The 14,188-nt window shown below is 43.2% G+C and overlaps 1 protein-coding gene across 2 annotated transcripts in view; it reads right to left on the bottom strand.

Moving 5' to 3' along the window:
* DLGAP5 (DLG associated protein 5) overlaps nt 1-9,938 on the bottom strand; it is a 38,572-nt gene extending 28,634 nt beyond the window's left edge. For both annotated transcript variants that reach the window (XM_075531230.1, XM_075531229.1), the window contains exons 1-3: nt 9,798-9,938; nt 6,681-6,925; nt 3,919-4,118 (exon numbers count right to left, since the gene is read on the bottom strand). In XM_075531230.1, the coding sequence (XP_075387345.1) occupies nt 3,919-4,118; nt 6,681-6,924 (444 nt within the window). In that variant the 5' untranslated portion in view covers nt 6,925; nt 9,798-9,938. The remainder of the gene's footprint in view (nt 1-3,918; nt 4,119-6,680; nt 6,926-9,797) is intronic.
* Between the last annotated feature and the right edge of the window lie 4,250 nt (nt 9,939-14,188).

Raw genomic sequence — 14,188 nt, 5'->3', positions numbered from 1 at the left:
GTGTGGATTGTTATAAGAGTTGTATGAGTCCCCAATTAAAAAAAAAGTTTTAAAATGTTTTCCAGGTATTAGAATCCTTATTAATAATTAAAGGGCGCTTAATCAAACCCAAATTCATTACCATTTAGTCAATTCTAAACTCATTACAACCTGTAGTTTTCAAGGCTGTACATCTTTAAAGGAATAGATGGCCATCTTTCTCCAGCTGATGGGTTTGAACCGCGGATCTTGCATTTAACTATCCAATCCCTACCTGAAAGTGCTATCAGAGTTCTTTGTTGGGCATATTGGGATAGGTGAGTAAGTAAACTTACCCATTAGTGTCTTCTGTTCGCTTCTTATAAAAAGATTCCTAAGGAGTTTTCAAGTATTCACAATTTGGTTTCACATTGTGCATTTGTCCACTGTAACTAAAGAGAATGGAGACCCAATCTCTGAAAACCCAGTGCTGTAGAAACTGGGGTGAGGCAACAGTAGCTCACTGGTTGAATTTTCTCCTTCCCTCAAGGAGATCCAAGCTCAATTCCTATTCAAGGCACCTCATGAACAGCCACCTGGGGTGTAGGCTTGTGTATCATGATGCTGAACAAGTCGGAGTGGAGCTTCTGGACTACAACAGGTTAGGAAGAAAGGCCTGGTGATCTACATGAGACTTCACAAAGTTTGTGGAAATTCTCCAATATTTTTCTATTGTTTTCCCACAAATTTTTTGAAGTCTATCTTACTTTTGAAAATCAGCAATGATAACTCTTAATCATAATGGCACTACCTGCAACTGATTATGGGACTGGTGCAGGAGAGAGCACCATTTAGTTCCCTTGAACTTGGGATTACCACGAGTCTGGGGCCAACTTGATGACAATGAGAAAATAAACTAGGGTTCGTGCTAGTTCACAACAGAAACTAAAATTCAGCAATGGTATCCTGTGCGTGTAGAATAAAATACAAATATTGGTGGTTTTTCAGTCAGCATAATGATGTATACCCTTATCACAATCCATACATCCATCCATTGTGTCAAGCACATTTGTACATTTGTTGCCATCCTCATTCTCAAAACATTTGCTTATTATTTATTTTAAACGATGTTTTTAAATTTTTTACAAAACAACCTTATCACCTTCAAAGTACTCCCCCATTGTATGTAATACAATTGTCAAATATGCGATTCTGTTCTTGGAAACACTTTTTAAACTCATCTGTTTGGATGGCTGACAGCACCTCCCTTATTTTCCTTCTTCACTTATACATCCATCAAATCACTGTCCTTTCATGTCCCTCTTCTTTTGCAGAAACAAGTTGCACAGAGCGAGGTTAGGTGAGTCAGGTGCATGGGACAAGAGAGGCATGCTATTTGTTGCCAAAAACTGGCGCACGGAGATGGCAGCATGAGCAGGTGCATTGTCGTGGTGGCAAAACCAGTCCCCATCTACCACAAATCAGGCCTTCTTTGTCACACAGTTAGGCATTCTTTTCAGAACATCTAAATAGAAAGCTTGATTAACAGTTTGACCTGCTAGAAGGTCACAAATGCACCATCCCCCTCATGTTAAAAAAAAAAGGGCACCATTTTGGGGGGGTACTCCCTTGTATACCCAGGGTCACATAAAAATTTCTTGGGTGAAGAATGGTTGAGAATGGTAAAAACTTAAGAAGCCCTGTGTATGTGTCAGAATTGACTTGACTTTGGTAGCAATGGGTGATGAGAAATACAAGTGGAAATAAAATGAATATGTCCCCAACCGGAGCTAAACTGACCTCCTCCCTAGAATTAAATGCGACAGAGAACAACACTAAACCTCCACGCTGGGGAGAGGGGCCAACATGCCGTGCCCATATGGAAGCAAACCAAGAAGGAAAAAGAGAAAGACGGCCAGCCTAGACCCATATTGGCACACCAAGCCCAGAGGGTGATGGCCCTGCACGGAGAAGACTGCAGGGTCAACAACAGCCCAAGACATGCTGTCTCCTCACTGGAGCACACTGCGACAGAGGACAAAGCTGGACACACAGTAGAGAAGTCATGCCGTCTGAAACCCCTGCAGGGAGGCAAACCAAGGAGGTAGAATAGATCAGCAACTGGCGCAAAGCCAAGTCACAGAGCCCCTGAGGACTTCAGGCTAGGAGGGGCAGCTCCAGGAATTCCCCCAGGACCAGGGGGGAGATAATCAGACCTGGAATTATGCATGTTTTCTCTCCCCCCCCCCCCTTCTTGTTTCAATCTTTCGTTTTCTTACTGCTTGGTCTATATCATTGTTGGTTTGCCTACTTATATAAGACAGGCATGGGAAGCAAGTTCGAGGAGAAAGCAATGGACTGATGGTCCTGGAGGGACTTTGGAGGAGAAGGTGGCAGGGGAAGGGTGTGGTGAGCAAACAACACCATAAACAGGGACAATTATGGAATTAAAATCAACAAGAAGGAGGATGTAGAGATCCTGTGAGTATTGAAGCAACAGCAATCTAGCTGAGAGGAAGTACTAAGAGGCGGAAGTAGGGGGGCCGTGAAGGTGGGACAGGAGGAAGGCAAAGGGAAACAGAGGAATGATCTAAGGGGCAAAGATATGGATAAGGGTATAAGCTTAGGGTGCACATATATAAATACATTAATCCACACAAAAAAAGGTATTGGCCTACGTACATATATTTATACGGCAATACACTGAGATAGTAGACGGACTTCTGGCCTCTGCTCATACCCTCCCTCAATACAAGAACACTTTGTTCTAACAAACTGGCATTCTGTGATGCTCACTCTCCTTGCACAATTGTTGAAGACAAAATGGGTGTATACACAAATGTGGCTAAGAAAGCGGATGGTGTCTGGCTATTGAAAGATACAGTGTCTGGGGTCTTAAAGGCTTGAAGTGAAACAAGCGGCCATCCAGCAGAGAAACAACAAGCCCTCATAGAAGAAGCACACCAGCCTGTGCAATTATGACATGTCATCCAGACCATTTAACAGGCATCAGAAGACAGAACAAATAAACCAACAAAAGCATATTGTTGAGAATGAGAGGGGTTGGAGCAGAGATCCAAAGCCCATCGCTAGACAATGGAACATCCCCCCACATAGGGGTCACAGGGAAGGGATGAGTCATCCAAGGCACAGTAAAGCACAGATGGAACACACAATATTCCTCTGGTTCCTTACAGGCTTCTTCACCCCCCACTATCATGACCCCAGTGCTGCTTCTTACTCTGGACTAGACTGGAGCATGTACACAAGTATGGACAAGAGACACACAGAATCCAGGAACAGGGATGGGAATAGTGATACCAGAATGGTAGGAGGAAGGAGGGGAGATGGGAAGGAAGGGGGACCCAATCACAATGATCGACACATAACCACACACACCCCTCGAGAGAGAAGAACAACAGAAACCATGTGGGCGTGAGTTATAATAGTAATTTACAATCTATCAAGGTGTCACAAGGTGTGGAGGGAGGGAAAAAGAGGAGCTTATGCCAAGGGCTCAATAGAAAGTAAATGTCTAGGAAAGAACTATGGCAACAAGCTTGATTAAAAAAAATTCTAAACATAAACTATTAAACACTTGCTGCAAGAAGAACCAAGAGCAAAGTCGTGCGACATGGGCAAATGTTGCTAGCTCACCTCAAATTCACTACACATTTGATTGTGAATTGGTTTTGGTTGCTGAGCTTTCACAAACCTTTTACCTTTGCCAAATTTTCCTCACCCCCACATTCAGATACATAATCATAGATGGGGTCACGAAGCACAATTTAAGAAGCTGTGTACAAAGCAAAGAGAGCAAAAGCCTCCCGCTAGTGCCCACGCTCTGAATAAGTACCTCCAGCCTCCTACACACGAGATCATAAATTCGTGTGTTAAAGCCATCCACTATCGGCCTAGGATACAGCAACAGAAGGTAACTAAGACAGACGCTACATTTACCTTGCTGGGCTCAGGTTTCACAGCAGTCGGCTTGGAATGCGACAAAAGAAAACCAGGCACATCAGGTCTATAAAGACCCACTTTAAATACGCCTCGTTTAGCTTTCTCTCTCTGCTCTTTCAGTTTTTGAAGTTGCTTTTCTTCTTTGTATTTGTGTAGCAGTTGTTTTCGTTGATCATTTACAACAGTTTTAGTTGCTCCTAAGCAAAACAAAACATACAGTATATAAAACATTTCAGATAAATGCAAACATCTTGAAAGCCTTTTTTTTTTTACTTCAGTTGCTGCTAAGAAATGCTTTTAGGCACTTCTTGTTCATTCTTTAGCACTTTAACCAAATCTCTATTGTTTTTAAGCATCTTGGACTCTTCCAAACCACATCCAATCCATCAGAAACTCCCATAGCTTCAGTCTTCAGAATACATTCAGAACGAAAGCCCTTATCTACTGTTTCGTACTGCTACCACCACTCTAACCCAAATTAGTCTAATAATTACTAATTGGTTGTCCTGATGACATATTCCCTATTCAACTACCTGCTCTCACACAGGACCATAAATCAGATCACGTGAGGCCCTATTTATGTCTTCCCATTTAACTCGCAGTGAACCCAGTCCTTCTAAGGACGGCAATGGTGGCCTTCCAAGCCCAAGGAGATCTAGCTCCTTTCTTCCTTCGCCATGCGTGACGACTTGCTTTCTCCAAAACAACTAGATATCGGATTCATCCCCACTTCTGTACCTTTACAAATAAAGTATAAACAACTTTAAAATATCGATTGAGATACTCAGATTTGGGTCAAGGAAATGGAGCAGGTGAGAGGGAAACAGCAGAAGAGCACTTCAGAGACAGCAACATCACCTCTTCTCAAATGTTTGCTTCGTCCTCCAAACGCCATCCCAGGTCACTTCTAGGCTCTCAGTTCCTAAGAAATGTCACTCTTGTACTCTCTACTACCAGCTCATTTGCTTAGATCTTTAAACACTCATTGATCATGCCATCTCAAAAACTAAAACAATCATTTATAATGAGGGTAGGAGGGTGGGAAAAAAGAGGAGGTGATACCAAGGACTTAAGTAGAAAGAAAATGCTTAGAAAATTATGGCAACATATGTACAAATGTGATTGACACAATGGATGTATGGATTTTTGTAAGAGCTGTGAGAGCCCCCAATAAAAGGATAATATAAATTTAAAAGATCTTTTAGGTAGCTTTAAAAAAAAAAACTAAAACAAGAATGACCCCTACATTTAAAAAATATTCTCTTTATCCTTTAGAATCACAGAAATGCTCAATTTGGAAGAAATCTTTTAGCTTAACACCCCCCCCCCACTTGTAGAAAACTATAGTGCTTAAAAATAAATCCTAAAATGGAAGCAATTAAGTTAAACAACTTGACACTTCACTTATCTGAAACGCTTCTACGCAGACTCCCTCTTCTGGTCTTTTCGCCACCATTCATCCCCGTTTTATTTTGCTGCAAACCCTACTTCTACAGAAACAACTGGACCAGAGTCCATGGAGTCCTTGCTAAATGCCTCTTCCCAGTTTTCTTCCTCCTTCCCAGGAACATTCCTTGTCTTCTAAGGAATTTTTTTAACTTTTTAAGCTTTTCTGAAACTTTTATTTTTTAAAGAGTTTACTTTTTTAAAAAAATTAAAGTTCTATACGCTTTTTGTAAAAAAAAAATCATTTCATTTGGGGCTCTTATAGCTCTTATTGCAATCCATACATACACCCATTGTGTCAAGCGCATTTGTACATATGTTGCCATCATTTTCAAAACTTTTTCTTTCTACTTGAGCCCTTGTTATCAGCTCATTTCCCTGCACACCCTCCCAGTTCTTTACTTAATGGCCCCAAACTGTTTGGGCAAAGTATAAGGATTGATCTTCTCTCTAAAGATATTTCCATTGGAAAACTATTATGATTTAATGGATTTTTAGATCCACAACTCTTTAATTTTTATGTTCCTTATTGGTTTATTTTAACATTTATTTTATCCAGCACCAGAAAAATAAACTCCCCACCCCAGGATTCCCAAGGCTGCAATATTTATGGAAGCAGACTGTCACATCTGTTTTTCCCTGGGAGTGGCTGGTGAGTTTGAACCCTCAACCACGGCACCACCCGGGTGCCACAGATTGTCCTAAAACCAAAACCAGGACATTTCCATTTTCCAACTTGTTTCCCCAACTCACATTGAGTTGATTATAATTCATCGTGACCCTATAACCTCACCTTTTACCTGTGGATTACTGGTAGGTTTGAACTGCCAATCTCGCAGGTAGCAGCCCAATCTGATTCAACACTGCCACCAGGGCTCCTTATAAAGTGCTGAAACACTCCACCAATGAATGCTTTAGCCCACCTAGGGCCTTTCACAGGGAGCCCTGGTGGTATAATGGGCTAAGCACTAAGTTGCTAACATCAAGGTCAGAGATTCAAACAAACTACCAGCCAATCCATGGGAGAAAGACAGCCTGTGTACCCCTGTAACACACCAGTTTCCGAAACCCACAGAGGCGGTTCTACCCTGTCCTACAGGGTTGGTAGGAGCCAGAACCGACTCAATGGCAGTGAGTAGGGGAATTTCATAAGCCTAACCTTAAATATTTATCTATAGAGAAATACCAAGAGATTTTGAGTATTTTCAAAACTCCATCCTCTGTTTAGTTTTTGGGGATTTTTAAAAATATGCATTAAATTAACTTTTGGTCACTCTTCAAAGGACTCACAATGACAATAAACCTTTACTTACTTGGCTTGGCACTGGCACTGGCCTTTTCCAGAGCTAGCTCTTGAGAAGTCTCTTCTAACGGAGCGAGAATTCTGCCTTGCAAAATTGGAATGTTGCTGTCTTTCAAACCAATGTGTCTATTCCGTTCATATTCCTTATGCCTGTTTTCTTTTTGGCTCAGTGATTTCCTACGGGCGATTTTGGTTCTAATCATGTCAGTGCTTAAATCCTTTCTGTGTCGACTGGCAAAATGTGATGAAGACATCCTGTCAGGGCAGGGAAAAGAGAGATGGTGGCTATCACACATGGAAATTAAAGTTTTCATTGAATAGTCTCACCTTCTGTCCCACCTCCTAGTCTTTTGGCATAAAAACATTGAAATGCTTTATGAATAATGTGACCCTGGAGAAGGCGGAGGGTGGGGCGCTCTCAAAAGACCAGAAACTACAACTTATGTGGAGTGTCCAGTAGGAACTTTGAGCATAGGTGTGCCTGCCCCAAAGCACGCTATTGCCAACTGCTTCAAACTCATGTGAAAGCAGGACACTGAAAAAGGGAGGCTAAAAAAAAGAAAGGATAGTTTTGAATTCTGGTATTGGAATTAATATTGCCTACACCACGGAGAGCCAGAAGAGCGGATGAATCTGACTTAGAAAATGCACTGCCAGAATGACTGTTGGAAATGAGCTAAGGGAGCGTTCATCCCAGACATTTTGGACATGCTAGGAGGAAGGACCAGCCCTTGGAAAAGGAAGTTTCCCAGTTGGTAGAGGGTCTAAGGCTCTCAATGAGGTAGACTGACACAGTGGCAGCTGCAATGGGCTCAAACATGGCAGCGGTTGTGAGAATATACGCCTGAGCACTTTTCAAACACAGGGTCACTATGCATTGGCATCAACCCAATGGAACTGGAACTTGCTTGACAGATGATGTGAAGCACAGAAAGTTAACGAGGTTCTAGGGACTTATCATAGAAGGCACTGGACAAAGAAGAGTATGAAGAATAGGTGAAAACCGGGGAATTACCTGCCCCTGGAGATAAATGCAGTCTCCTAGCATTTCCTGTGGCATGGGACAGGAATGAGAGGGAGCATGACACAACAAATTAAGAGCACTGGGGGGGGGGGGCATGAAACTTGATTTGGCCTTTGGACTTTGGCTTCTGAAAGTCGGCCTTGCCATCTCCCCAGTTTCAAGGCGTCTGTTTTTCACAAACAGCCGGGCCATGTTTGATGTTTTTACATCCAAACAGTTTCAACTCAGAGTGAACCCATGTATAACAGATGGACTCACTGCCCGGTCCTGGCCATCCTCTCACCACTGCTGCTGTGCCTGAGCCCATGGCTGCCATGCTGGTGTGGACCCAGCTTACTGGCCTCTTCTGTTTTACTACTTAGCCACTGATGTCCTTCTCTTGCGACTGGTTCCTTCTGATAATATGCCCCAAGTATATGAGATGCAGTCTCGCTACCTTTCCTTCTGAGGAGCATTCTGGCTGTACTTAACCATTAGTAAGTGAGATGAGGGTCTGGGGACTGCACCTTGTGAACTCACTTAAGGGTAAGGGAGGACTGGGACAGGAGAAAATGAGCCACAATCACTGACAGCACATTAAGGGCACCGTACTGAGACTGTGTCCTCATTAACTACTAGCCAGGACTTTAGCTCTTGGAGCGTCCAGATTACTGATGCACATGGGACCAGCATGTTGTTGGGAACATGAAGCTCCCTGTTAAAAACCTCTCTCAGATCTCACAACACAAGCTAGCTACCCACTGGACATGTAAGAGGAGAATGAAGAGACCACGGGGCATACGAGATTGGGAAACAAGCGTTTGGAAGACTTGCCCTAGTGAGGCAGATGATAATCTACTCTGGGGAAGGCAGAGTAATATTTTCAGCCGTGCATGAAATCATAGTTTGCCTAACACATACCCTTTTCTTAGAAAGGTTCTTGAGAATGTACTAAAGTTATTTTTAAAAAGATATGAAAGAGAGTGATATGGGCCTCAGAAACAGTAGATTCAGTGGAGGAAAAAAAATAATGAGAAGTGTAAGTGTGTCACCCATGCAGTTGGTGTAGAGATCCAACAACACAAATGGAGAAAAGGACTGGTTCTCCAGAAGAGCCCAGCTGGTAGGCTCAGTGATTGAAAGGTTACTAACAAAAACAAAAAACCCACTAGGAAATTCCATATAAACAAACAAAAACCTGCACACAAGTCGTACAACAAATCAAACCAGTCAATGATTTCCAGCAACCAACAGACTATAAAAATGGAGTACATGTGCGGACTGGGTGCTAATACTCTCTCCTCCAAGGGCCCTGGGGAAGTGACGATCGCCTGTGCCTTTTAATCGGGTTTTCACAAGACGACAGGAAATAAAATGTGGTTATTTAAAAACAAGAAAGGACTCCCCATAGCAAAACAAAGAAACCAACATTAAAGGTATAATCATCCCCAAACCACTCAGTGAAGTCCGACCTTATGGCGGGGTGGGGGGGAGGGGGGGACAGAACGACCTACAGGGTTCCCAGGCTGTAGTTGTTTGTTTGTCTTTTTTGGAGGGGGGCGGGCTGTACATGTTATGGCAGCGACTGCCGCCTCTTTCTCCCGCGGCGCTGGTCCGGGAAGCGGGGTTCCTTATTAACTCATCCCCAAGATCGTTACTATTATCGCCGTGGTGCAGATGAAGCAAATTAACTGCTCACATCAGCACAATTAACAGAGGGAGGGAGGGGCTGGGGCTCCAAGCCAAACACAGGTCAATTCTCTGGTTCCTCTCGCTCCCGAGCAGCTCGGAAGCGGGGCGTTTTCGGAGGGCTGAAGACCGCGGAGGAGGAGCAGGTGATGTCAGGGCCGAGGAGGACAAACGTCCTCATCCGCAGTTTCATCCCCCCACAGGCCAGCTGCGCTCCGGTAGAGACACTGCCCCCCAGATCAGGGCCGCACAACGCGTGCGCTCTCGGCTGAAGCACCCAGGCGTCGGCTGGGATTCGGGCGGAGACCGGGTCCACGGGCGCTTCCCCCCAAGGGCGTCCGGCTCGCAGCCCCGTCCTCGGCACCTTCCAGACGCCCCAAGCCTTCACCGGAAGCAGCCCCGCGCCCGCCCTCCGGCCCCACAACCACCACCTACCTGAGGCAGTTCCTAGCGTGAGCCTCCAACACAACGAAAAGCCAAAAAACCCGCCAACAACAAACACCACGGCGTCCACGGAGCCTCCGGCGGGAACGCCTACCCGGGGAGCCTCCGCCAAATTCAAACTTCGCGCACGGAGCCGCTGATTGGACGGACTTTAACCAACGCTTCCGGCCAAAGGGCCCGCCCTTTCCCCTCAGGCTGCCTGGTGACTGGCTCAGTTCGTGCGTCGTTTGAATTGACTGACGGGCAAAGGGACGGCTGACAGCCAGCGCTTGAGAGGAAGGAAGAGGCGGGTCGGCGACGGGAGGTGAGAGGGCGGGAGCTGGGGCGCCGTGGGACCTTTGGGTGCTGGGGGGACGGCTCGGTTTGACGGGGAACACTTGGCCCGGGGGAAGAAGGGCGGGAGAGGACGAGGGAAGGGCGGCAGGGGTGCTGTTCCCTTGAGGTCCCAGACCTTGGGGTACCCGGGAAAGGACCCGCGCGACGCCATGTAAGACTTTGCCGTGCTCTTTAATGTGCTCGGTTAGTTCCTAAACCCACCAGACGTTATTGGAATTGAGTTTCTTAGCGTTTGCAGGTTACAGCGCTGTGTTATTACGCTCTCTAGTTTCCTTACCTTGTTGCGTATCACTTTGCAACGTTACAGCCTTTTCCTAATCCATTTTTGAACATAAATATATAGCGCAAATGAATGCGTTTAGGTAAATTAACCGGCTCTATAGCCACCACCTTTCAAGATTTAGAACTTTTCCATCACCCAATAGATTGCCGCGTGCTCCTTTGAAAGTCAGGCCCTGACCGCTTGGGCTTTTCTATGCCCGTAGATGGTAAAGTGAATGGTACTGTTTCTGCCTGCCTACTTTCGAAAGGTCTCCTAGAACCATCCGTACTGATTGTCCGTTCGTTTTAATGGCTGGCAATGATTCCATTGAACACTATCCATTTACCTGTTATGGACATTTAGGTTGTTTCCAGTTTGGGGCTTTTATGAATAAAGTTGCTATAAACAGTCTTTGTGGGCATGTACTATTTCTCAGGAATACAAGTGTAAACTTTCTGGGTCAGAATCTGGGTATACTTTATAAGAAATTGCCGAGTATTTTCCCAGTTGACTGTACCATTGACACTGAGCGATGTATAAGCTTTCCAGATGCTGGGCAATCTTGCAACAATTTGAGGCTGTCAGCCTTTCACCTTAATGCCGTTAATGCCTATGGAATGATACATCTTTTTAATTTTTCAGTTTCCCAATGTTTAATGATAATGAGCATATTTTCATGTGCTTATTGACTTTTCATACCTTGTTTTGTGAAAATGTCTTAAGTCTTCATCTTTTCTTTAAATTGGGGTGTGTATCTTTTTAAAAAAATTGGTTGTAAAATTTAGAAAATAATGATGGCAACATATATACAAATATGCTTGATACAATTGAGGTATGGATTGTTCTAAGAGCTGTAAGAGCCCCCAATAAAATGATCTTTTAATTTTTTAAACTTATTCTGCTCTTTATATGTTCCAGGCACAAGCACTGTGTCAGAGCTGTGTACTGTGCATATATTTTCCCAGCCTGTGAGTTGCCCTTTTTTTTTTAAAGTAAATATAGTTACAGAAAAATAGTGAAGATAGTTCGCTGTACGGTCTACTTTCCCTTGTTTGTATTAGTATGGTGCATTGGTTACAATTAATAGCATACATTTTTACTAACTAGATACCACACACTTCCATCAAATATTTTTAGTTTTTACTCTGTGGTCTTGTTCTGTAATCCCACCCAGGACACCATATTGCATTTACTCATCTATGTCCTTAAGTTCCTTAGACTAACAGTTTCTCAGGCTTTTCTTATTTTTTGAGGAGTAATAACCAAGTGTTTTGTTGAAGGCTATTCAGTTGGGATTTGTCTAATGTTTTTCTCATGAATCTGGGGTTCTGGCTTTTTGAAAGCTCTGGTGGTGCAGTGGTTACACGTTGGGCTATGATCCACATGATCTGCAGTTCAAAACCGCCAGCAGCTCCACCAGACAGATTGGGCTTTCAACTCTTCTAAACAGTCACAGTGTTGTAAACTCACAGGGTGGTCCCTATGGGTCAGGGTAGACTACATGGCCGGGAGCTGTTTGTTTCCTTACTGGACGCTTTTGAGGGAAGTTATGCAATCCACACTTATGAAGTGGGAGTGACTGTGTTCCACCTCCTTGACAAAGTATCTGCATGATTTGGAATTATTCTGCATGAGAAATTTGTCTCTTCTGTCCATTACTTATTTAGTCAGTCACTCATTTACACCAAGTATGGCTCATCTACATTTATACTTTGGGCTCTAACCCAATACTACTTTATTTTGCTGCTCAGTTTGCTCCTGCTTTGATCAATGGCTACTCTTTCCGTTGGCTTCTGTGTCACTTTGACATCTCCATCTGAGGATCTATTTGGGCACTTCCTTACTTTCTAGCACTATCAAGCTGCCCTAGGCTCATCTGGTAATTTTCCTGCCCCAGATTCCTTTGATCAGAGAATAGGATTAGAAATTAAGATCTGGGGGGAAGGGAGGCTCCGGATAGGGCAAGATATGACAAAATAACAATGTATAAATTATCAAGGGCTCATGAGGGAGGGGTGAGCGGGGAGGGAGGGGGAAAAAAAGAGGACCTGATGCAAGGGGCTTAAGTGGAGAGCAAATGCTTTGAGAATGATTGGGGCAGGGAATGTGCGGATGTGCTTTATACAATTGATGTATGTATATGTATGGATTGTGATAAGAGTTGTATGAGCCCCTAATAAAATGTAAAAAAAAGAAGAAAAAAAAGAAAATGATTAGGGCAAAAAATGTACAGATGTGCTTTATACAATTGATGTATGTATATGAATGGAATGTGATAAGAGTTGTATGAGCCCCTAATAAAATGTTTAAAAAAAAACATGGCAGGATACAAGATTAGCACACAGAAATCAATCATATGCCTATATACCAACAAAGAGAATAATGATAAAGCAATCCAGAAACAATACCATTTATAATAGACACACACACACACACAAATTAAATACTTAGGAATAAACCCAACCAGATAAACATGACTTACATATAGAAAAATATAGGACACTATTACAAACTAAAAAACAAGCAAATAAATAAATAAATACGTACATAAATGGATTTGGCTATAGTCATGGATAAGAAAGCATAATATTGTGAAAATATTAATAGCAATCTACAAAATGCCATGCAATTCTTAACTTTCTTTTAAGAATTGAGGAAAAAATAGTTATTAACTTCATATGCAGAGGGAAGAGACCCAGAATAAGTAGTAAGGCCTTAAGAATTAGAATAAAATAGGAAAGCTGCCATTACCTGACCTCAATACCTCTAGCACAACCACAGTAGTCAATGCAGCCTTGGTACTGGTGCATAGATCAAGGGAACAGACCAGAGACTCAAAAATAAATTAATCCTAAGACAACTCATCTTTGACAAAGGACCAAAAACACTAAATAGGAAAGAGATTGTCTTTTCAAAGAATGTTGCTGACAAAATTACACCTCCATGTGCAGAAGAATGAAAGAGGACACCTATGTCAACCCGTGCACAAAACAAAAGAAAAAGAAATTAAGATCTAGGTGCCAGTGAGTCTCTGTACTAGTGAGTCTCAGTTTACACAGAGGAAATACACATATCTTTACTAACATGTGTGCACATGCAGACATATCTACAAACACTTCCATATGTAACCATTTTAATCTAATTTCACAGAAGCAAGATGTGAAAGTTTGCTTCCATAAAGATTACAACCTTGGGAAACCTACGGCCAGGTCTGTGTTCTGTAGGATTGCTATGAGTTAGAATCAACTCCATAGCGATAGGGTGAGCTAAACACAAGTTCCTGGCAACGTCTCCAACTCTAGTCTTTATAACTTGAGTCCTGGAGCCCCTCCCCCTGCCTAAGCCTACCCCAACAGTAGGAAATCCGCACCTGTGGGTTGCCCTTTCATATTCTTAATGGTGTCATGGGGAGTAGAGTTAAGTCTGATGCAATCCAATGTACCGAGGACCTGATGCAAAGGGCTTAAGTGGAGAGCAAATACTTTGAAAATGATGAGGGCAAAGAATGTACAGATGTGCTTTACACAATTGATGAAGCCTGGTTGCATGGCTGCTGTTAGGGGAAGTCCCCCTGCAAGCCTAGGAGGGTCTCTGGATGAAATAGAACTGTAGTGTTGCATTGGATTACAAGATACATAACAAGAATTGTTTGGAGGGTTAAATGAGAAATTAGTCCAAGTTCTGCTTCCCACCAAAATGTCAAGTTGATCCTGACTCACGGGAACCTCATATAACCAAATAGAACTTCAAGTAGGATTTTCCAAGGCTGGAATCTTCATGGAGC

Source organism: Tenrec ecaudatus, chromosome 14 (genome assembly GCF_050624435.1).
Source record: "Tenrec ecaudatus isolate mTenEca1 chromosome 14, mTenEca1.hap1, whole genome shotgun sequence".
In the NCBI taxonomy this organism is placed as follows: Eukaryota; Metazoa; Chordata; class Mammalia; order Afrosoricida; family Tenrecidae; genus Tenrec; species Tenrec ecaudatus.
This window is presented reverse-complemented; position numbering and strand designations above follow the sequence as displayed.